This window comes from Zeus faber (genome assembly GCF_960531495.2).
Source record: "Zeus faber genome assembly, chromosome: 15".
Taxonomy (NCBI): Eukaryota; Metazoa; Chordata; class Actinopteri; order Zeiformes; family Zeidae; genus Zeus; species Zeus faber.
Window position 1 is genome coordinate 19507658 of NC_137194.1, and position 25163 is coordinate 19532820.

At 44.0% G+C, this 25163-nt stretch overlaps 1 protein-coding gene across 1 annotated transcript; it reads right to left on the reverse strand.

Moving 5' to 3' along the window:
- Positions 1-249: 249 nt before the first annotated feature.
- On the reverse strand, positions 250-24261 carry dlgap4a (discs, large homolog-associated protein 4a; the record flags this gene model as incomplete). Its single annotated transcript, XM_080014519.1, has 11 exons — positions 250-1279; positions 1978-2130; positions 3595-3686; positions 5753-6192; positions 9211-9308; positions 9421-9857; positions 19367-19586; positions 21229-21373; positions 21993-22070; positions 22379-22614; positions 23011-24261. The coding sequence occupies 11 exons, from the start codon at positions 24259-24261 to the stop codon at positions 1052-1054; spliced, it is 3378 nt and encodes a 1125-aa protein (XP_079870645.1). The 3' UTR covers positions 250-1051.
- Between the last annotated feature and the right edge of the window lie 902 nt (positions 24262-25163).

A 25163-nucleotide genomic window follows, 5' to 3' on the forward strand; every position in this document is an offset into this window, starting at 1 on the left:
GGGTTTTCAGAGACAAGCAGCATCCGGTGTGTGTGTGTGTGTGTGTGTGTGTGTGTGTGTGTGTGTGTGTGTGTGTGTGTGTGTGTGTGTGTGTGTGTGTGTGTGTGTGTGTGTGTGTGTGTGTGTGTGTGTGTGTGTGTGTGTGTGTGTGTGTGTGCGTGCGCGCGTGTTTGTGAAAATAAGTTGGAGTGAATGATTGCATCAAAAGCTAAAATATCATGACAGAACATGTACTCAAGTCTATAAAAAACTACCTTGGTACAGAACACCGGACTCTTTCTAGCAAATAATCTGGTATAGAACATTTACAAAATGAACATGGTAGTAACCAGAGTGTGGTATTTATAATATATGCTACTGACTTCCTCTGGTTTCTTGGTTTTTGTTTTGTCTTTAAAAGAGCACATCGACACCACCTCTTCAGTTCATACGCCGTAAAGCTTACACACCACGTTCGACAAGTGGCAGCCTAATACAAAGAGAGAATAGGAAGACTCTGTGGACAGTGAGTACACCTGCGTGTGCATCCTGAGTGGGTGTGGGTGGTAGCTCAGCTCGTAAACCAGGCAGCCGGGACCTGCCTGTAGACTCGGAGGGGTTTGTTTTTTGTTTTTGTTTTTTGTTTTTGTTTTTTTGGGGGGGCGTAAACTTCTGGGATACTAAAAAGAAAAAAAACGAAAATAGATGTCCCTATCCAAGATACATGTACATTTAAGACAGTCTTGATATATTTTGGGAGAGAATAATAATTATTATTATCATATTGTCAATAACAATAACAACAATAGTATTAAACATCTGTCTGTCAAAGTGATTTCTGTCCGATGGCAGCCAGGCAGAGTGTCTTGCATTGTTCTAGTGAGTTCCGGTGCCCTGTGACCACACTCCTGCAGCCCCCGCTGTGCTGCTGCTGCACTGCCGCGGTGTTCCCATCAGTCTGCGTGTTTGCCTCAATAAGTGATGGAGTGAATGTGTTCTTTTTTTTGTTTGTTTTTTGTTTGTTTTTTTCCCCTCTGGGGGTGGAGCAGGCGGCGCTTCCCCCCCCCCCCTCTCAGAGGCGGGTCTGGGCCTCGGGGACGTAGATCTCTATGCTGTCGGCGCTCTCCGTGGCAGAGTTCTGTCGCACCGAGGCGGCCCGCTTCGCCGCCATCAGCCGCTTGCGGGCCTCCTGGCGCTGCTTGTCCACGGCAGAGTCCACGCTGCGGTCCTTCCCCGCCGACAGCTTGGGCTTCGATGGCTTCTTTGGCACGGACGCCGGCGGCAGCTGCTTCTTCTCCTCCTGCGGTGAAAGATGGCGGGACGGGTTTAAATGAAGCCGCTGCTGTGCGGTCCAGTTCAGTCCTGGTCCCGGTGTTGCCTCTCTCCATTATATTTACTGTCAATTTTGTTTTGTTTACTGTCAATTTTGGTGTATTATTGCCAACATTTTGTTTTGCTGTTTAAGGGCTGTGTTTAATGTCAAGTTTATAGTCCATTCATCATTCTACGTCACTATTTATAATATAAGTTATTGTATAGGACTGTATAACCTTTTATTTTTCAGGGTATATCTGTTTAGGTTTAGTGTTATTTATTACTTTATTATTTGTTGTGTACAGTTAACTGTTAGGTTTGTTTATATTCGAAATTTACAATATTTTTTCATATTTTTATTGTATTGTTTTATTGCTTCATTGTTTTGCCTACTGTGTTGATGTCGCCTGCTGGGACACTGCAATTTCCCTTCGGGGATAAATTTAATACCTATCTATATTTTCAAGATTCAAGGGATTTATTTGTCACATACATATACATACTTTCATACATATATGCAGTGAAGTGTCATTTGACATGACATGTAAAAACTGAACAGATATTACTGCTGCTGCTGCTGAACTCTTGTCAACACTCTCTCTTGCATCGGTGCCAGCTTCCGCGTCAAAAGCTTGATAAAACCAGAGCAACCGGATGACGGCATATTTTCTTATATGACAATACCTGCTTCTCTGACTTGTCGGGGAGCTGCCAGTTGTTGGCCTTCAGTTGGTAGAGCTCGTCAAACTTCATGCTGATGTCCCCTATAGAGAGCTGCAGCAAATCCCAGAACCCCGCCAGGTCCTGTGCCGTCGGTTTGGGGTTGGCGTTCACGTTCTGACGAGAGAAATGAACAACTGTAGATGCAGTGGAACAACTGAGGCTACATTTAAACCAGCTTTTATGTAAATGACATGCCACATTGTGAATTTAATCAGTTTGAGCCGCGTCAGAGTTAGTCTTCTGTCATATTGAACGAGGCTGCTTCCTACATGAACACAAATATCGACCAATGTGTTCATGCCATAATTATACAAGTCTGCCATTTTTGACAACATCCCACTTGAGGTTGACACTTTGGTCTTATACATGCTTTTCTTTTTGCAACGGAAATGTTTCATCTGACGCAAGCAAGTGCCCATTACACGCTCCGATTAGTCACCCTATTAGGACTGTGGCACCAGGCAAACTGTTTGGTTATTAGGGCTCTCAAACGATGGTGCGATATTCTAATGCTATTCGAATTGTAAAAGATAAAAAATATATATAAATTAAAATAAAAAAGACGTTCGAATCACAAAATGAACATTGGGGGAGGGGGAAATGCAGTGTTTGAGCAGAAATATAAATTTTATAAAAATGTGGCCTTGCATTCGTACGCATACATCCTCTTCGTGCGCGCAAGTGAATGAGCTTTGTCTGTGCGCTCTGCTGCTCCGTCCGTCACTCTCCTGCATCTGTGTCTCACGGGAGTACCCAGTGGAGTCACTGGATTTTCATCAACACCGCGGTCAAAGCATGCACGAATGACCGCTTTCAGGGGTCGGGATTTAAAGATTTCACGCTACATGGTCCAAAGCTGCCCGACATAGTTGGAATGTCCTCTAGTGAAGAAGTTCCCAACCACCTGGCCGTGGACCATGCCAGGCCACGGTGCATTTGTCATCGACCCGTGAGAACGAGAGCGGGAATCTTTTCAGAAGCAATCTGCCCCACAGCGGAGCAGCAGCAGGAAACGGAGTAAATTAAATACATCTAGAATAAAAACGTTGTTTGTTTTTGCTTTTTTTGGAGAAAAGATCGCTCTGATTGGAGCTGCGGAGCCGTTATGCAGTGGAACCGTGTGGAACCCCCCCCCCCCGCAGTCAAGCGGCCATATTTGACCCTGTTACACTGAACGACATAAGACAGCTGATCATCCTTTTACAACCCAATCATTTTTCCACTCACAAGGAAGGCATGGAGACGACTTGATTTAAGTGAACTAAAATTTGTCAGAATGACCTAAACACCATGAAAAAAAACATTGTTAAGACATGTAGAAACTTTAGCCTTTAAGTCTATCGTGCTCTAAAACTAGAATGTGTGCAAAAGGAGAGTAGGGAAGATTTAAGGTTAAAAACCACACACACACACACACACACACACACACACACACACACACACACACACACACACACACACACACACACACACACACACACACACACACACACACACACACACACACACACACACACACACACGTTTAGAAAGAACAGTAATGGAAACATCCACCAGGAGTCCAGGACAGAAACTCACCAAGTTCTCATTGCAGAGGCCTCTGAATTGCTGGAACTTCTTTGACATGAGGAGCTGGGCGCTGCCCACAGCACTGCGGATTGTCCCCAGAACTACAGAGCAGAGGAGCATGGAAATGATCACAAGTTGCAAACACTTGAGAACAAAAGAAATTGCAGTTATGTAACACAAACCAAGGCCTTGCTGTATACTTCAAAGCGCTACCAGTAATGGGCCATCGCTGTCTGTTCTATGGCCTGAACAGTATAGAGACCAACCATAATTGATCTATTTGACCTTTAGGGGGATATCAAAACCAAAAAAAATAACAAGTCAGAATGATGGGAAAGACAACTCATTCATCTAAAAGTGGCTGGGGCTGCTGCGGTGCCACTCTGAAAGCGGCCTCTTTGGGAAGAACGCCTCGCAGCTTCCACTGCAATCCATCAGTTTTGGCTACAAGCGGGAAAAGACCAGGCTGCTTTCTCCGACTAAGCGATTCCACCGATCAGTCGGTGAGAAACGCGATTGCAAAGGTCCGTACTGGCCGGAAGTGGGAAGCGCAAGCTGAGGTCGACCGAGCGGTTGGTATGCTACAGCAGCAAGAACTCGTCAAGGGTCCTCGGAGGAAGGGCAGGACAAGGGTGGGGAGAAGCGCCGTGTTTTTGGTCTAAGGCCAACCGGAAAGAGAGAAAGGAGATGGTGGTATCAGAGGTGACAAGGATGGAGGAAGAGCACTACAAGATCAAGGCTGTGTCGCAGGGCCGACACGGAAGCCGGACAACCTGGGACGGAGTTGTCGACCGGAAAATCAGTTGGCCAGACTTGTGGATCTCACAGGCAAGACTCTGCTTACTCGGGTCGACCTATGACACACTTCCCTGTCTTAGGAACCTCCACCAGGGGTTCGGGTTGAGGAATGGTGCTCGCTCTGCAATGCCCCCAAAGCAAGCCTCCGGCACATCTAGTCAGGATGCAAGACCACGCTTTGACAGAGGCGCTACAGATGGCGCCATGATCAGGTCCTGGGAAAGCTGGCCCAGGTGCTGGTGGGGCGCAGACAGGAAAGCAGGGGATGTTCACCACCAGTGGAACGACAAATCCATTTTGTCAGGGAGGGTGGGGGAAGAAACCAGGCAAGAAAAACACCAAGGCTCCTTTCTTTTTTTATCTTTTTTTCTTGGAAATATATCTGAAAAAGTGGTGTCGTCTTCTATTCGGGGTCTAGATTTTAATTGTCAATATAGTGTAGAATAACAAAAAATAAAACTTGTGCATTCCGCAAACATACAGTACCCTACAATTGTTCAACAATGCCAACACACCGTCGTTGTCGGATCCACCACTCTCCATTGCTGACGTAGTTCACTGGGAACCGGACATTTTCCCCACATGGCTGATTTAAAAGAAGCAGGTGGGTCTTCGAGCCCCTGTGTCAGACTCATTTGCACTCGCAATAGTGTGACTGACTCAGTCAGGCGCAAATCAGCCTGAGCTAAGCTTAGCATGTTACTAATGGCTCCGGATAGAACTCGCGCTTTTGAAATTTGGTTCCGCACCTCAAGATTTCCGGGCGAAACTCGCGCTTGTGAAATTTGGTTCCGCATTACATTCATCTGTATGACTGCATGCTGCGTTATTATTTTAAAATACAATATTTTCTTTATAAAAACAACGTTTGGTCTTCAAAAAGCCCCTTTTCCAAAAGTGAGTCTTGGAAAAAGGGTTATAATCGGGGCAATCTATGCATTCCAGTTTGAAGTACCTACATAAATATGTGATGCATATAAATCGCGTCCTCAAGTCTGAATAATAACATTTTAATAATATTTCTACCATTTTAATATATAAATATAAAAGTTAACTATAGTCTGAAATAAAGAATGAAAATCACAGCGCTAAGGAGCTTCACTGCTAAGTCTGCGCCTCACTCATTCATATTTAAGATGCTGCAGAGATCGATCTGCCTGAAAGCCTTTGAGGGGATGTGGAAAATGAAAAGGGAGGATGAATATGCAGTGGCTCTCTGAGAAGCAGCTTCGTTAAAACATAATATGCAGTGCCGCTGCAACCCACTGGCAATGAAGAGCTTCTCTTGCTGGCTTCCCAAACAGAAAAAAAAACAAGAACTATCTGGTACTTCAGATTGCTCTAATTTGTGTATATTGAGTTCTCTTACCCTCCTCCGAGATCTTGTTGTCTTTGGTCTCCTGCTCCATCTGCTGACACCAGCCCTCCATGCGGCCCGTCTCCGCCTGCAACAGCTTCAGGAACCAGTTTCCGTCTCGGAGGCAGGCGGGCGCAGCGGGCATGGGGGCGTCTCCGTGGGCGCAGCAGTTTGCCGTTTCCAGGCTGGGATCCGGTGGCGGCAGTGAGGAGGGATCAAGCGCCGGGTCGAGGCCGTCTGCCGGCGAGGTGGATATCCTAGCGGCGGCCATGGGCGTGTGTTTGAGGGGCTTCTGTTTGGTGTTGCTGTCCTCTCTGCTGGGGGCAGGGGGCGCTACAGTCTGACTGTTTGTGCAGTTGGCCATTTTGTTTTCTGGAGGTGTGGCGTCCTGGGTTTCCTGGGTCTCCGTCTCTGTGTTCTGTCTGGAGGCCATGCTGCTGCCCCGACTGAGACTAGACAGAAAACAAATCAGCTGCTGAGCAACAAAGTGACTTTCCCAGATGAACACAATTATTTTGTTAAGTACATTGTTACGTTTAGGGACGCTACATCACGTGCTTTTGCTCTCGACTCTTGTAATTTCAAAGCGGCTCGGCTGATCATGACCACCTTTAAATGGGGGATGATGTTGGTCGATCAACTGGTGCATACCTAGTAAATCTGATTGGTACAGGAAATCTGATTGGTATAGGACTGTTCTCAGCGGATGTTGAGAACAATATCACAGCATCATATTAATGGGCTTTCACTGGTCTTGTTTTGTATTGAAATCGAGATGGTCAAGTTTGATAGACAGTTTTGAGGAGAAAATTAATGAGCTATGGAAAAAAAAAAATATATATATTCTGATGATGTCTCTGAAATAATAGAGGGACCCTTGCTTGAAAAACAAAACCTGTTATAAACCTCAGTTTGGACTCTGATATGGGACTTGGGAACCATGAAAGCAGCTCTCATGATTATCAATGCTGTGTGAAATTCCATGACAATTATAATGAATTGCTCCAACAGGACAGAGTTTATTGGAGGAAGTGTGAGAACAGAAAGTTAAAGAGCACTAGGTTCAAAGTGGGGGGTGTAGACATTCAAGGGAATGTGGGAAAAATGACAATGCACTGGGAAATTCAATGTCTAGTCTCCCACAATGGTCACTGTGGTGTGGGGGTGTTGTGGTTAAGCAGCCACACCTGTCTTGGGGTTAAGTTATTGGGCCCGCGATCAGAGGTGGCTGTACGCCTCTTGCTCGTCAGAGCCATCAATGAGCAACAAGTAAGTCACCCATCCCCACACACACATACCGTGAGACCTCTGTCATGACATGTGTCCATCTGCTCCCGGCTTCTTACATCCTGCCACTCTCTACAATAAACTTGTGTTTGCAACATCTCTGCCTGTGTCCCTGTGTTGGAGGGCCCTGCCACAGTTACCTCACTAGCTCTAAAAAGAGCCAGAAAATATCATAGCCCTGTGCTGCAGCAGCCTGCCAGCTCACCAGCTCACTGACCTTGGCTACTGTCACTTCTGAAAAAGCTGCATTCACACTAGGATTGGAGAAAAAAAATATCGATACAGCATAGTATTGTGATATTTCCCCCCCTGATATTGAAACTCTAAAGCCATCGATTTTTCTTATTTATATTTAGGGCTGTGAAATATAGGCCATGTCCAGACTAATGTGGATACATTTAAAAATGCCATTTTCGGTCCACACTAGGGATGCTACAGTGAGGAAGTTGTGCGTGAGCACAACACCACCTTCACTTTTGTAGTGTCTGATTGATAACACGATTAGTATTTTACAAATAAGGAGTTTTGTTATTTGATTAACGTTGGCACTGATACACAAAAATTAACTAAACGGGTTTATTTCTGTATATATAAAAAAAAAACAAAAAAAAAAGGACGGTGGCCAAGTAATGATTGGCTGAGTACTGATGGCTGCGTCCATCGGTGTTTGAATAATTGTAAGACGCTTTGGATAAAAGCGTCTGCTAAATGTAATGTAACATCATAACCGCAGCAACCTTAGTCCACACTACTGTCCATCCACACTAAAACGGCAAAAATGCTTTCATTTCTGCACAAGAAATCAGCAGCAACAGAACAACTTTATTTTGTTTATAAGAAGCATTTTTTTTTTTTTTTTTTTTTTTAACTTAAGATTCTTAACAAGTCCAAATCACAAGATGAACCGAGAAAATCTGATGACAAACATAACTTTAATCATCCCATGAGGTAAATCCAGGTGTTACATCAAACAACAACAGTGCAGTAAGCGATCATAATAGTGATATACCATAAGATACAGGAGCAATTTCTAAAGTTGGGGAGATTAACTTTCAATGGAGACACAGGGAACTAATTTAATTACTTTAGAATATGTGATTAAAGCGAACACTACTGACCACACGTAAACAAACTGGTCGTCGACCATCGCTCATACTTGACGCATGCGCAAGTTGACGTCATGACATCAGCATTTTAAGCTATGCATGGACGGAGACCAAAATGGAGAAAAATAGATGTATTTTAAACTTCTTACTGCTGTCAGATGAGAAAGAATTTAACAATATATTAATATATATTGCAGAATTATATCGTAATACTACAGAAAGAAAGAATCACGAAATTATCGTATCGGGACCCAAGTACCACGATAATATTGTATCGTGAAATCCCTGGTGATTCCCACCCCTAATTCACACCAGATGAAACAGGGTTACACACTGACAGCGAGTGAGAAGTCTCAACAAAAACAACATATATAAACAACTATAATAAACAACTTAGGAAAACAATTTAGAAACAAAGAAAAATATTGTAGTTTGTATTTTTTTTGCAACTGGACCATTGTCAATGTTTGTCCATATGGGGGACACTTTTGTCAAAAATAAATAAAAAGAGATTAAAAGGAGATGAAAACAAAATGCATACAACATTTGGAATTTTCAAATAAATTGAATTTGAGAATAAAAAAAATTAAAAAATACACACGTGTGTTAAAATGTGTTAAAAACAGCGATTCCATTGCTTTGAAAGTTGTTATATAGTTGCTTCTTGTAAATCATATATACAACGTTGGGGTTGTTTTGAACTAGTTTTCAATACATCTCATAGATAATAACCACAACCTTCTTGGTATGATTTCAAAAGGAATGATTGCACAAAGTAGATTATACTGTTAGTTAGGGCTGTGACCGTATGAATTTTTTCTTACCCCCGTGAAAAGCAACTTATAACCCCGGTATTGCAGTTTACCGATGGGGGGGGGGGGGGGTGACAACTTAGCAATGATTATGTTTATATTTCGTATCCTCCTGTAACTTTCACCAGCAAAAACCCCCCACAAAAACGAAATAAACATTATTTGCGGTGATGACTGTTATAAGCTCAATACCATGGTGACATCACGTAACCGTGATATTGCGTTAATGCGGTTATCCCTACAGCCCTACTGTGAGTTTACTTACGGCCGGCCGTTCTCCACTTGCACTCCAATTGACTGGAACGTCAGAGGCGTGGTCAGGGACAGAAACTCCTCTCGTGGGATTGGCACAAGGCAGTCCACCTGTCAGGCAAAACAAATCGATCCTTGGTGCGCAGCAAATTACATAGGGCTGACACCTGCATCTCCAGGGGTCAAATCCATAACAGTAGAAATGAGGGCTGATAGATCTAACCTGGATTCCGATGGAGGACAGTTTCCTCTTCGGCTCTTGGGGCGACTCTAGGGTGACACTGACACTCAGGGAATCATTTTGGGACTGGGTGGAGGTGGTGGTGGTGGTGGTGGAAGTGGTGTTGGAGGAGGCGTTTGAGGTGGTGGGCGGCAGGTCTCGAGGGGCCGGGACAGGTGGCACAGAGGCTGCGGTGGGTGCGGGGGCAGAGGCAGGGACAGGGGCTGGAGGCTGAGCACCCTTAGCCAGAGTGCCGGTGCGGATGCTACAGAGGCTGTCGGAGGAATTGCTGCGTCCTGATTGGCTGTTGACCTCACTGCCGGGCTCGTGCTGGTCCAGGTAGGTGTCCTGGGCCGACTCGGTGCTGCTCTGCAGTGTGACTGAAATTAGGGGTTTGGAGGTGGTGCGGGGTGGTACTGGAGGAGCCTTCCGATTACTTACTGCTGAAACACAGAGAGCAGATAGTTGACAAGATTAGGGGTGTCACGATTCTCCAAAACCACGTTTCGATTTCACTTTCGATTGAAACATGTTTTGTTTTCCAGCAGTGACGGCTATGCCATTGTTACAGTCTTGATTTGTAATGAAATACACTTGCTTCTCAATAAGTAACTTTGAGTCCAGTCATATTAAATCAATATAGACATTTTTTTTGTAGTGGAAAACATACAAGATATTTCATACAATTTCAAAGATTAAAAAAAAGAAATGCTTGGGAACGGTAAGAGCCTGCTCTTTTCAGTGAGCCGGATCACTCGGCTCACTGAAAAGAGACAAACGTGTCTCTTCTCCACCGCCCACTGCGTCTGTCCGCCATGTACATTCTTCTTGAGTCTGCCTTTTTTTCCTAATTCTACTCCATCATATCACAGCATCATGTTCCGTTTAACATTATTATCTTATCTTTGATATCACAATCCAAATCATATCCATAACGTGACTACTCATATGGAGCACGTATCACAAGATGACATTTATTTTCTCTATTGTTATTGTGGTCTAGATCCATGTCGGACGGTTTTACCCACAAAAGTACGGGGAGAATCACAAACCTGCTTGTGATTTTGAAGTTTGAAATCGAACGCTCATTTCGATCCGATCGGAATCGTGACAACCCTACTAGACAAGATGTACTTTGACGTTTTGTTTAATTTGTGCCATGTATATATATTTTTTTATGTCAGTCAGTAGAAATAGAACTAAAACACACTGCAAGAAAAATACATATCAGACCCCTCCATCTGTCAGAAATAAAGGAAGAAAAGCAACATATAGGCTTCCTGCAAAAACAATCCTATGTTTTCTTTATCACTCCCAACTCTGCTACAGCACACTCTCTGTGAAGCTGTTGTTGATCGTGCTCCATTGACGTCAGTCAGTCCCCACGGGACTTCCCTTAACCTGTCACGACTAGAACTTGGTAGATGGGGAAACCAAGGTCATTACAGATGACGACAATGATGATATGGATTGAGAAACGAAAAGCAAGCCCGGGGCCAACCATGGGATCAATTCAAAAGCGTCTATAGGCGTTTTCAGACCAAACAGCGCTGTGTACTCCCTGAGGGAAACAAGGAACTGTGGAGGTCAACCAAGAACTAAATGCCTTCAAGGCAGGGTCCCAAACTAACTTTTTCCACTAGGTGCCACCTACTGAAAATTTTCGGAGCACCAGCACAAAATTTAGGAGCACCACTGAAATCCGCCAGCCGGTGGTTGGGAACCTCTGCACTAAAGAACATTATGTCAGTGATGGTCGGATTTACTTCCCACTTTCATCCCCTGTGGAATTACTGGAAATTCTGGTCAAAGATGCACTTTCCCTTTAACACATAGTGAAACCATGGAGGAGAGGGAGACGTGCCAGTGTGCTCACGAGTCTCCGCTAACGTGGACACAATATTTATAGCCATTTTTTTTTTTATATAATCAAAAATAATTACACAAATGAAGGGCAATTTCAGCATTCAAATAGGTTATTATTTGAATATTCAAATTCTATTAAAATTTTATTACTTCATCATTGTCGTCTGAGAACATTTGTAAAGTTCTACACTTGGATTACATGCAGGGACGTTTGGAGCTGACCAAGGGACTTTATGACCGTGTCAAGACCAGATGTCACTGAAAATCGCTGATTCTTTCTTTGATCGCTCTCCTATTGCAGGAGCCGCGCCGGGCTTGTTTGGGAGGAGGGCGAGTTCAAGTTGTTGTTTGAGGAAGACCCGCCGCATCAGCTCCATGGGGCCTCATCCCTGCTGCGGACCGGCGCTCCCGCTGTACAATTGGCTGTTCGTGTCACATGTTTGTTTCTCTGCTGTACGATTGGCTGTTTGTGTTGCGTCTTTGTAGGTAGAGGTAAATGGACTCCGGATTGAACTTTATCGAAAACAAATCTCAGAAATATATTATTGTTATCGTGGAAGATTTTATCATGAAAATTATCTAGATCGTTTTATTGCCCAGCCCTACACGGTCCCCAGAAATGGTCCCAAAATGCGACTAAACAGTCCCAGTTCGGAGCCCTGTAAAGGGCTTTTTTTCTGGTTGCATCCGCACCGCCAGTAGGAATGCTGAAGTACATGAGCCAATGGGGCTTCAGCATGAGTTCTGTGTTCAGTGTTGTATTAGGCTGTGAACTTTAACTTATTTTACCTTATCAGTCCACCAAAATCTATTTCTAAACAAATTTGAGGCAAGAAGTAAGCAATCCAGTTGCTGAATCAATCAACAAGAACTACTTTAAAAGTTTGTTCCAACTTTTGTAAGGCAAGGGCTCGCATCTGGAGATGATGTCGTAAAATAAAATATAATAAATACATCTATATATCTGGTTTATTGGCGCAGCGTGTACCTCTCTGCCCAGAGCGATGCGGCCCGGTTTGGGCACACTCAGAAGAGACTGCCCCGGTCGAGGGTCGGTACGAGTCTGCGGGGAGGTTGGGGCGTTTGTTATCTTTAAATGAAACATCTTATTTTCGGCAAGGGTTGTTGTTACGGTTTTACATGGGTTGCCGGTGGTGTATTGGCTCATGTGTTCAACTAATCACTGGGCACTTACAACTACGATCGTTCTTAGTTCTTGCAGTGCGAAACAAAAAAAGGGAGGACTCCTCCAAAAGTTCTTAAAATGATGAAAAAGTTATTGTGGTGTGAAAACGCCTGATGACATACAAGTTGCATGATCACCATGATTTAAACCTGCTTATTGGACCATAGAATGGCTGCATTCCCTGATTTTATCCAAACAAAATGTTTTTTGAAGGCCGTTGGATACATGATAATGAGAATAACATTAAACATGTCAGATGAGACAAGTATATTTTCTACGTTACTGACATTCTTGAAGGGTGTATTCCACACCATCACCAACATCGAGCATAGATTGTGCGCACCACAGTCTTACTAAGACATTGATGACTCAAGCCCCAACACCAAACACTGAGGCCCAGGAAGGGATTACCAGTCAGTGAGTCCGATCTGACTCAGGTTCATGGAAAAAAGGTCTGCTTGATGTTGACTCTTATTCTGTCATCAGTAGCTGATTGCAGGGCTGTGGTGGCTGAAACACGCCAGCTCCAGTACAATAATAACAACAATAACGTTAATAGCAAATCACAAAGAAAAGCCACAAAGCAAAATATACACTGAGAGGGGTATGCCCGAATGCTGCCAAAATATATGGCTAGGTGGCTGGCTGTGATTAAACCATTTATCAACCCACTGAGAGGGGCGTCTCCCTTGAATCAAAGAAGGATACACAAAAAGCAAGTTTCTTTAAAAAAAAACAAAAAAAAACTGGAGAGTTTAACACATGTTTTCCAACCCGGAGGAAAAGAGAAAGATAAGCAAATACTACAACTCTTGTTTGATTTATTGCATTGACTATAATACTGTGAAATAAATTAAAGGTAATTTGGTCTTATACTCTTCAGTCATTGGTTTTCATCTAAATTGCTAGTTCACACCCTGCAATTCTAAAGGAGCTGCTGGACTTCCGTCATCAGCCAGTGACTCACGGAACACCCATAATTAAGTGCCACATAAAAAAAGACAGGAACGCACACACCACTTGAATTCACACAGTTGTCCAGAGTTATGAACCCCATTATTGAAATAACTACAATAATCTTGTCTCTTGGAGCTTATCCAGCAATAGACAAAGGGAATAATGTATTCCCTGAATGACACACATTCTTCCAATACCTCATAGTTTAATGCAACAATTAAAATGCCCTGTGGTGCTGAAAACCAACATACAGCATGGCTCTTTTGTGTTTCTTATATCTTTGAGACTGTGTCCTTATACAAAACCGCACCTCTAACTTGGCCTACACATCTCCAATCTCAGAGCCAGTTAACGTTTTTGAGGAGACATTTAAGACACACTGACACAAGCATCTTCAGCAAAATTTGGCTGTGTACCAGAAACTTAGGATAGGCTTAAAACTTGGGCTAAATGTTTCTAACAAGCCATAAGTCTTTACAAAGTGGGTTAAGTGCAGATTACTGACACCTGTAGCAAAGAGCACAACCCAGTTTGATGTCCCAGTTTGATTTGTACTGTGATGACTCCTTCAGTGTCCACTATGTATGGGCTTAGTGCCCAGAGGTGATGAGGTGGATAAGCTTGTTGGTTATACATTCCTTATGCAAAGTCCATGAAATGTCCCAATACCAGCTCTTTTAATAGCTTCTGTGGTCACTGAGTGGACAATGAAGATTGTTTTGACTTCATAGTACTGCTTTTGCAAAATGAGCAAACATACAGTAAAATGTTGTAAAATGCTTCCATATCATTACAGCATCATCAACAGAGCTGCTAATGCAGTGATCAAACATCGACCAAATGCTAGGGATGCAACGATTGTGAATTTTTTGCCAGATACGATGTTTCAAATAACAATTTGGCTGATAGCCTAAGCCTATGCCGATGTTTTCAGAGTTTTTCGTGAACGCGATATTGCTTCCTGCTTGGAGCACTCCAGAACCTTGTCCGTGTCTTCTACAATCTATCATAAGTGGCGCCATTCTCGGATGGAAAAAAAAAAAAAAAAAAACAACAACGCTAAAATGGGTCGCCAAATATTCTTTGGTGGCTGTAAATATACCTGGGCGGCCAGCCGAATAAAGACTGTGTGGGAAACGCTGGATAAACATTGGCCACTGCCATCAATGAATGTCATCTTATTCGGTGATGGGCTGATGCCGGTCAACAAGGCGAAGATTGGCCGATACCGAGGTACAGCCGATAAATCGGTACATCCCTACAGAATGCATCATCCTGAAAATAGTCAAGCAGTGAGTGACTCAAATTATACTCAGGCGCCATAAGCAGATCTGTGTGAGAGCAATCAAATGACCACGAACAGGCTTTCAACAGGGCCTCAGGATTGTGTATGATTTGCTGTTCCTACACCACCACAGCCCAAATCACTGCTCAAGAAAGCAGTAAAAGCAGCTGCTTTCTAATTTTTAAAAGAAACCAGTTGGAGTCCCAGTTTGGGATTTGAGAACCTTAATTACTGTTGGTCTCAGTTTTAAGCAACTTTTCTTGGGAAGAGTGTGTTAAGTTTGTCACTGACATCTTGAATGGAATCGCACACCTGATCTGGGAGGCTTGAGGATAGCTTGTATCACTGGGGAAATTATAAAAACAGGTTGACATGGAAAGACAACAAGCCAGCAGGCAGGATGGACAGGCCTCAGGGCAGAACAGGCTATTTGATGAGACACTAGGGCAGACAAGCAGCCATTAGAGGGAAATGGCTTTGGAGCTGTCAGCATAATTTGACCGAGAACTATACATAACTCTAGGCAAAAACCCTGCATGGAGTATTTGCATTTCACATTGACCAAGAGATGGGAGAGTAGATGTGGAGTTGGTTTAAACCTCCTGTGGTTTCTAGTCTGGCCGGGAGAGACTACAGCTAGGTTGAGAAGCCTTATCGGCTGATATAAACACCTAAAGAATGTGTCAGGGTTTAAAAATGGAATAAATCAAAAATTTAAAAATACCCTTTCCTGCTAGAATAGAACAATGGGCATCAAAATGAGACTTTTTTTTTTTTTTTTTTTTTTTTACAATTTCTGAAGGCCAAAATTGTCATAGTAATGGCAATCTGAAGTACTAGTTTGAAATTACACACTAAATGATGCAGAACACAAAGAAAAGTTCAATTTCAAATGTTAAAATATGAAGGGAAATAATATTTGACACATTTGAGCAATGTCAGGAATTTGAGCGTGGGAGTAAGACATAGTTCAGCGTGACACTGGCTCCTGGGAAGTTGCAACACAATGGAGCCTGTTGTGGCGACAATACACAAGGAATATTTTGACAAAATAGATCCAAGTGGTGATGTTTCTGTGTTAAGATTTAACATTTTAGAATGTAATGCCTGAGGAAGGTAACAACCCGCTGTAAATTAATATACACCATTATATACACCACTAATAACCACTTGTGTTGTGTAGCTCCCCCTCGTGCCCGCTGAAACAGCTCTGACCCGACACTCAGTCTCCACTACATATGGGCCTAGTCTAGTGCCCAGAGGTGATGAGTAGGGTTGTCATGATTCTGATTCAAAATAGATCGAAATGAGCAAGCAGCACCAGGAGACGCAGTAAATGAAGTACATCTAGAGTTTTTATTTGCTTTGTTTGGAGAAAAAAATTAAATAAAATCACTCCGATCAGAGCTGCGAAGCTGCAGATAATAATTTCCCTTTTCCTACCAGTGTTCCCCTCTGGAAAAATAACATTTGTTTTTCTGCACTCTTTTTGGTGAGTAACTTAAAAGTAGTGTAATAAGAAACTTATTGTTCAAGCTTTTAACTGTTTAGGTGTGTTGTTTAAATATTTTCATATTTGTTACTATTTATCATTTTTAATGTTCCAAGAAAAGTTACTCATTGAGAAACAAGTTTATTTACAAATCAAGACCTGATAGTCGAACAATGGCATAGTCGTCAGAGCTGAAAACAAAACAACTTATGTTTAAAGTTGTGCAACAGTAGCTCTTCTGTGGGAGCGGACCAGACGGGCTAGACTTTGCTCCCCATGCGCGTCAATGAGCCCATGGGTGGCCATGACCATGTCGCCGGTTGTCCTTCCTTGGACCACTTTTGGTAGGTACTAACCACTGCATACCGGGAACACCCACAAGACCTGCGGCTTGGAAATGCTCTGACCCAGTCGTCTAGCCATCACATTTTGGTCCTTGGCAAAGTGGTTCAGATCCTTTCACTTGCCCATTTTTTCTACTTCCAACACATCAACTTCAATAACTGACTGTTCACTTGCTGCCTAATATATCCCACCCCTTGACGGGTGCCACTGGAACGGGATGAGCAATGTTATTCACTTCACCTGTCAGTGGTTTTAGTGTTGTGGCTGAACGGTGTAGGTCTATAGGTTCCTGTGAAACCTGCCTTTGAACTTATTGTGAAACTAGACAGCTATCTTGAAGCAATGAGTCACAGATTACCTCAGCAATGACAGAAAAGATGAATGGGAGACTAGATGGTGACTCACAGTCTACTCATGTTCTAAAAAAAAAAACCCACATGTGTAAGGCTCTGTGTGCCAATGAGAAGCACGCCTAGCTTCAAACCCAATGAAACACAGCTCAACAGTAACAATTGTGCCTCATGAAGTAAAGGAGGCATTGCTGCTGTCAGTAGAAACAGTCCATAGTGGTGCGCTGAAGAAACATTTATTTCAGAGAATTAGTTTAACATGGGGAATGGTTGAGGATTTCCTTAAGTACAACGATCTTGAGAGTCTCCAAAATACTATACATTTGCAATTAGTATTGGTAAGGAAACTAAGGCCATATCTACATACCTACAGGGGTGCACTTTATGATGTCACTTGTCAGACTTCAAGTGAGGGAACAAAGTCACTTTTAATAATGATTGCACTACCTTGACATTAAGAGACGACTACTTTTTAGGGCCAAGGTTTTTTTTTTTTTTAAGCAAAATTGAAATCCATTAAAAAATCGCATTTCGCTTAATTTGAGGTACTGAACGGAAATGACTGTTTCAAGAATTTGATGGTGTTTTTTTTGTTTATTTTTTATTGTACTTTTATTCTCCGAATAACCCCTCGTTGCGCCTCCGGACTATTAGGACACAAAACCCAACAGATGTTTTAATGAAACGGGTTTCAAACCGGGCATTTGAGAAATAATAAGAATAAGGAGATATTAGGGATCAGACCTGCTGGTAACCGGACCACCTTACGAGAGCCATAGACCAGGTTAGCCGCGCTAGCTTGTGACGTTAGACGGCGTTACTATCCGGTAAACGCGTGTATCGGCTGCCGTGCCAGCCGGTACTTAACGGCATCACGGAGAAGTCCTCACGCTAGCTTCCATGTCGTGTTACCGCCGGTGAGCCTGCGTGGTAAGCGCTTCGCGGGCTGCTCCTGGCTCCACTATCATACCCCCTTTCTTTATCCCCGTTAGCTGCGCAGCGCTAGCGCACGTTAGCTTACCGCTGCCACTGGGATAACAACGTTTCAGACCGACGGGCACTGAGAAACGGCGGCGTTCAGAGGAGGAAAAAGCCACTGGGCGCTTACGGCGTTAGGGGAGCGGTGTCCATCCATTCATCGGCTCGTGTTCCAGGGATCGAGAGAGGGATCCTTCCGCCAGTTTGCGCCGCGACGGCGTGAAGAATGGCTCTGCGGAACACGCCTCGCACAACGAGGATTGGAGTCCACGTTTGGCCGGAGTGCGGCGTGTCAAACGATTGGACGTCGCGCGGTGCCGATCTCCGCGGTGACCGACGCGATTGGTCCACACGCGGCGATGAACGCCGTGAATGTGCGTCACGATCGGTGCGCTTCATTTGCGCTGCGGCGGCGGCGGCGGCGACGGCGGCGGCGACGGCGGGGTCTGGGACCAAGCCCTTCATCTCGTTGTGAGCCGTATCCTGCGCTGACGACTGCCCCGCCCCGTCCCCCCATCCCCATCGAATTACACGAAAAAAAACACCCAGGTCTGCGCTCTGACAGCAGACAGCCCTGACAATATGGAATTACAACAACGAGCACAACGAATTATTCACTGTTAGGATAATAATAATAATAATAATAATAATAATAATAATAATAATAATAATAATAATAATAATATAGTATTTAATGCAGTTTGACTCGCAGTCGTCAGGTTTTTTGAAAGATCGTACTTTCTTCCTAATTAATTTATCTAGCATTCACTATATATCGAAAATAAATACAAAATAAGTGAAGGAAAAACAAACTGTGAAAAAACAATATCGTGTCACTGTTATGTGCACAAATAACTATTGTATAATTGTATAAAAGCAAGTGAGCAAAATAAACACTTAATGAGAGTGAAATAGCGATGTTGGAATGAAACGGGTCACTTAGGTTGTGATTTTCAATTTTTAATGTTTTGAGGGATGAAACATTTCGAATTGGGTATGACCTTTTTGTCAAGAAGCTTTTTTTTTTTTTTTTTTTTTTTTTTTTTTAATCCCAAAAATGTCTAGAATAGTTCATTTGTGCCTCAATGAATTATCATTTGTGAATTAATGCAGGAAAATGCCCTTACTAGGCAACTTTTATAATGTATTTTCAAAATTCAAGCGAGGAAGATTATCAGCCTGATGCTTTTTCAAATTTTATTCCAGATATTTTAATATGGACATTTTTTGTTATTAATTCATTGCAAAGAATGGTTTGCTATATGTAGTCGTTCATATTTTTGGCAATGTAGTCTACATCAGACTACATGAAATGTTGATGTATCCCCCACATGTTCCAAAGTTCTAAAAACAACTTTTGAAATAAAGATTGGGTTGTTTTCCCTAATTGATTTTTCAACTAGGTAAAACCGATATAAAGTTATTTTAGCAGGGCTATGAACAAAAAACACGTTTCCTATAGCAATGCATAAGCCATGAGCCATACTCACCGGTGTGGGAGCCGTAGGCGCAGCCCAACATGGTGGGCGGCGGCGAGTCCGAGTCTACGGAGGCCGTGTCGTCGTCCTGGGAGCAGCCCGCCTGGATGGCCCGCAGGTAGCTGTGGCTGCGGGAGCGGAAGCACGTGGGTGCAGGCAGATCCAAGGCCTCCACCGCCTGGGACTCCCCCTCATAATATGAAATGGAGCGCCCACAGCCCTGCCCACATACCTGCAAGGACACGTACAGGTCAACACCCATGGGTCAGACTCACAAGCACACAAGCCAAAAAGCTCTGCATCAACTGTGGATGTGGGAAGAGACAGGGCTTTGACTGGTGAGACACGTTGAATAGGAGTTAAGGAGACAAGGTCGAGGCGGCGTTTCTCAACTTTTTTCATATCAACAGTGAGATTCTCTAATGGTGCTGATGTCGTGTAAATGAAATAATGTTGACGTTTAACTATTTATAATTTTGCTGGGGACCCCCAGGACGGCAAATTTTTTTCACAATGCGAAATAATGTTACATTTCAAAAAAATATATGGCAAACCTTGTATTTGAAAAAGCAAAGCTTACAGAAAAATACTGGGTTACTGGTTGGCATCGACATGTTTTTCTTCAGAACAAAGCAATTTTGATTCCGTTTGCATCGATTTTCTCTCTAAAATAAAGTACGATTTAATCAGTTGATCCTGCTTTCATTGTCCTGCCAGGGACGTTGTTCATTATGCTGGTTGCTTGTTTATTTGATCTATTTGTCTGTTTGTGAGCAAATATCACAAAGGGGCTGTCAAACTCACTGAATTGCACCATTTCTATTGGGGGCAACTTGGAAAAATATGTTAACAAGACAACCACAGCAAACTTAAAGGATTCACAAGCACTGAAAAATTCACTTTTTCAGTGCTTGTGTACATACATTTGGGTCTCTGATGGGGACTACTAACACACAAAATGTGAAATAAGACAACCCAGTCAGATTTTTGTTGGCTCCCTATTTTAGAAAACATGTGATTCAACAAGCTGTTCAGATTTGAACTCCCCCTACTACGTCAAGTGGGAACAAGAACCGCCCCCCATCTGAGTATCTCCACTCACAGCTTGACAAATACCTTTACAAAGGTGCGCCATTTTTTTTCACCCCCCGATTTTTTTTAATGTCGAAGCTAAGAGCTTAGCATGGGAACGGCTCAGTTGTCTGCTGAACAGACCAGCACAAATCTTTTTAAAGAAAGAGGAATCAATACCATCTGACCGTGACAGAACTGCAGACGAGGGAAATTTAAAAAAAAGTATTTAAAAAATAATTGACGTGTGTTTCTTTTACCGCTTTTGAGGCATACCTGTCAACCCTCTCGTATTTTACCCTTCTCTCCCGCTGTCCCCCCATTTAAATATTTTCCTGTAAATCTCCCGTATTTTTAACCATTCTAAAAAAAAAATGTTTTAAAAAAGATTGGCAGTGCACTGCACGATCACAGCGATCTCTGCTCCACTGCTCCACTGCACGTTTGAGTTAAACAAAAAAGTCCTCAGAGACCTATATTAACTTGTTGAAAAGAAGTATAATATGGGACCTTTAATACAATATCCATATATATATCGTCGTGATATCTGCTTATATAAAGAAAACACTGAACTATATCAAAATGTAAAGTGCAATATAAGACCAAGACACAACTCTTCAAGTAAAACTCCTACAAATCGTACACACTTGATGTTGTGAGAAATGTTAAGCCATATGTTCTTCTTTCCACATATAAAACTGCAAAAACAGATTTGCATCTTGCACGATGTGAAGTAACGCTTGTAAATGAACGGGTTGTGCTGTAAACGCAACGAGCTACAGTAGAATAAGATACAATCATACCTGAGCACCTATGCCTCGGCCGAGTGTAGCGAACCCTTTGAACTCGTTGCTCCAGCGGTGGGGCGGAGGCTCCGCAGGGCTCACCAGGCAGTCCAGATTGTCCAGGCTCCGGTTAGTGGACAGCTCTTTGAGGGATGGAAGGGGGCTGTGGGGTTCAAACGTCACAGTTTTAAGCCCCTTAAAATAAAGACAATGGAATAATCTGCGTCACCGATTTTGGTAAAAGATATCCGGTGGACGCACTCCCCTGGGTATTCTGAGGTTCAAAACCATTGAGATGAAGGGTTACAGTGGAGCGCCGTGTTTCGAAATAGCAGCACAGAGGAAACAGTCATGTATTAATAAACGTTTTAAAATAGAGTTTAATATTCAGCTTTGTGATTAATGGGCATTTCACAGCAGGAGTGTTCTGTCTTCACTGAAGTTTCCTCTGTTCTGGTTGAGCCCATCTGCACACCTCTGTAAGTGAAGGTGTGGGTGCACGGTGGGAGGGGCGTGCTTTTCCAGGGGAAATTAGTAAAGAACGGCGAAAACAAGAAGTGAAGGGGTTAAAGGCAAACGGGTACTGAACCAGCACTCAGGGGATACCTGTGAGGTAACACGTGGAACAAGCGCAGGAGGAGGAAAAGCGCTGGGTGTGGGGGGTGGGGTCGGAGTGAAAACAGTGGCGGGCGCCGTTGGAAATGTCGGGTGGTCGGGTGGGGGTCGAGGGGCCGGGGGGTTTGGGTGTAGGTCAACGCTGCCTGCCTCTCGATCACACTGACCTCAGATGCTGCATAGAGCATGCACTCTGCAGTGGAGGCCAGAGAACATCTTCCTGCATGAGAGCGTAGCAACGAGGCCTGTCCATGTAGACGTAGGGGTAAAACACATGACAAAACGATTCACCTGCTTTTTTCCTTTGTACCATTCATTTATCACCATGTCCGCCGTTACTAGCTTTTTGTTTCAAACCCAACTACAGTACACTTTCTGCCATAAAAGTACATATACTGTATATCCAGCTTGTTGCTTGTGACAAGATGCTGCCACATGGCGACTGTTTTGGGAGATATTGTGCTCAGATCGAAAGATGAATTTTAGTTCCGACGATATTGTTAAAACCAACCATTTTAGCGAAAATAATATTTGGCTCTGCTGTGGGACTCACTTGCGTGGAAGTGGTGGCGCCTGCTGCTCGCTCAGGGAGTGCTGGGTGGCCTTCAGGTAGCTCTGGCGGCGGGCGGCAGATTTAGGGGAGGGTTTGGGGCTGCCCTCGGAATCCTCGCTGTCTTCTAGGTCTCCCATGGCTTTCACATAGCTGCCACTGCGCATCCTCCTGCAGGGGATCTCCGTCCCACCGGCCCGGCTGTGACCCAGAGTGCCTGCCCAGTCCCCCAGTGGAACCTACGTTATGGAGACATACGGTGTGTTTCCCTGTGAGACTGTTTAGCTGTGTGACGACATCAGTAACAGCAATGCTCTAGTTCAAGACACAGTAAAGATTTCATGGCTTGTATGCGATTTAATTCATGACTGGAAAATTTCTTCACAGAACATAATGCTGAATTACAGATAAAGAAATAGTACTGGGCAAAACACAAACCACTATATTGATTACTTGAATCTCAGAATTCACAAAAAATAAAGATTGAAATGATTAATGATGAGAGAAGGGGTTCTGGGGATGGGGACCAAACTCATACCTATCAGGAATCGACATTTATTGCTTAGGAAAGAAAAATAAATTGTATAGTCATGTTGTCCACCTGTTCTGAGAGACAGACTGATTGGTCCTCCTACCTGAAGGTATTGTTGTGCCAAGTCCTGATGGCATGACTTGGATTTGAGAAGTGTCCTGTTAACTGTAGCCGAGCCCTTCTGCAGCACCTGCCTGGCCTGGCTCAGGGTTAGAGTAGACCACGACCCCCTATTCACCAGTGTCCCCTCCTTGCCCGGCCTCCCTCTCCTCTCCTCCTCCTCCTCCTCTTCCTCCTCCTCCTCCTCCTCCTCCTCCTCCTCCTTCGATTCCAACTGCATCGCTGGGCACGCCAGGAACTTTAGGTCACTGCTGCTTTTGGAGGTCTTAAGAGAGTGTGTCGAGATGGTGTTGTAGCCCTGTGAGATATGTCTGAGCGCTGTCTGGCTGTCTGACACGGCCCTGCCAAGAGTCATCATGCTCAGGGGGTTGCGGTAACCCACAGCAATAGTGCCAGCTTTGGTTGTGTCAGTGTCCAGGGCATCGTCCGAGCTCCATAGTCCTAGTGCATTGGGCCTTGGTCTCTGCTTAGGCCCCTCAGTCTTAGCCCTGTCTTTACTCTTGCTCCTGCGGGACGGTCTAGACCGGTCCACAGCAGTCTCTGTGGAGCCACTCACTCCTCCCGCAGTGCGCCCGTTGATGCTGCCTTTGATTGCAGAATTTTCCAGGGATTGGGATTTGGCAAAGAGCTTTTGTACGGAGTGCATGAGGTGGCGGATTCGTCCTGGACTTTCGCTGCGCTGCTTGGACATTCGCCCTCTATGGAACTGCAGCGTACTGAAACCATCACGCTGAAGGGGCAGATGCCTTTCTAGCTGGTCCAAAAGGTTGGAAGGTAACCGATTTCTCTTGGCCGCAGCAGAAGATGAGATAGTGGCTGATCCGCTGGTAATCATAGGGGCACCACTAATGCCAAGGCCCAAGCCCATACCCACTGAAATGGAGGTGTTCAGCGTACCCGCCCTGCTGCCCTGCCCGGCTCCTCCACCACCTGTGACGCAGCCCTGGGAGCAGTTAACCTGGTCAGTTTGGGAACTGAAGTGGAGACGTGGAAAGGTGCTGCTGTTGGACATCTGGTTAAAAGGCAGCAGGCAGTCCGGGGGCAGCTGGGTGGGGCTGGTAGGAGGGAACTGATGGAGGTGGGGATCCAGTGTGCCGTAGTGGCTCATGGTGGGACTCAAGAGGAAGGAGCTGTGAGGATCAGAGCTCAGGGGACAGAGGGGCCTCTGAGGGCCCCCTGCTGGCTCACAGGAGTCAGAAAGGTGACGGCTGCGCTTCCCTCCTAATCCTTTCATGGCGGCTGAAGTGCTGTCCTTAAAACATGTCTCCAGTCAGCATGGGTCTACAGACCTCCAGAAATCATTCTGAAAAGCAGAGGGAGATACAAGTATTGTTGACAGATTTCAGAACCAGGTTGGGAACATTGTGATAATAATGTGATAATTTGAATGCAAGAAGTGGGAGGATTTCATAAATCTTTAAACACAATGACATCACCATAATTTCTCTTATTTGACAAAGTCAAACATGTTTTTTTTTTTTTTATAAGGCGATTTGGATCCGTTTCTATCATCGTATACTTCTCCTCCTGGACTGACCTGTAGCTATCAGCTGATCTGTTCAGTAAAAGCTTCAGAAATGTGCACCAGTGTTTGATCTTTCAGAATAATACATGACCAGGACTGCCCATTGTTCCGATGGCCCATTATTTTCCGAAACCCCAGTAGTCCGAATAATGTCGGGTTAGCGATGGTTAGGTTGAGGTCGGAGGTTAGAGATGGTTAAGTTTAGGTGTAAGGCTAGAGATGGTTAGGGTTAGGGTTAGGGTGTTCTCGGACCGTCGGAACAATGGCATGGCACCGTTGTCAACGTGCAAAACCCTGCCCCAGAGACAATTTTCTACAAATAAACATCGCCAGGTATATTCGGTTAATTAGAAAATACATGTAAGGCTTTCGCTGACATAGGGACTGTGCAAAAATGGAAATGATAATAAAAGAGAATGTGAATGTCGAGAATGTGGACGGCAGAGGGATTATCTTTGTCATCTATAAAGTAAGCTCTGCAAGCCACCAGGTGGAGCACCAGCAGCGGATGGGGGAGTGGAGAGAGGGCAAAACATTACTGTAAAGTAACTCAGAGGAGATTTCCAAATGACTCATTTTTAATATTCACAGCAAAATGATATGAATGAATG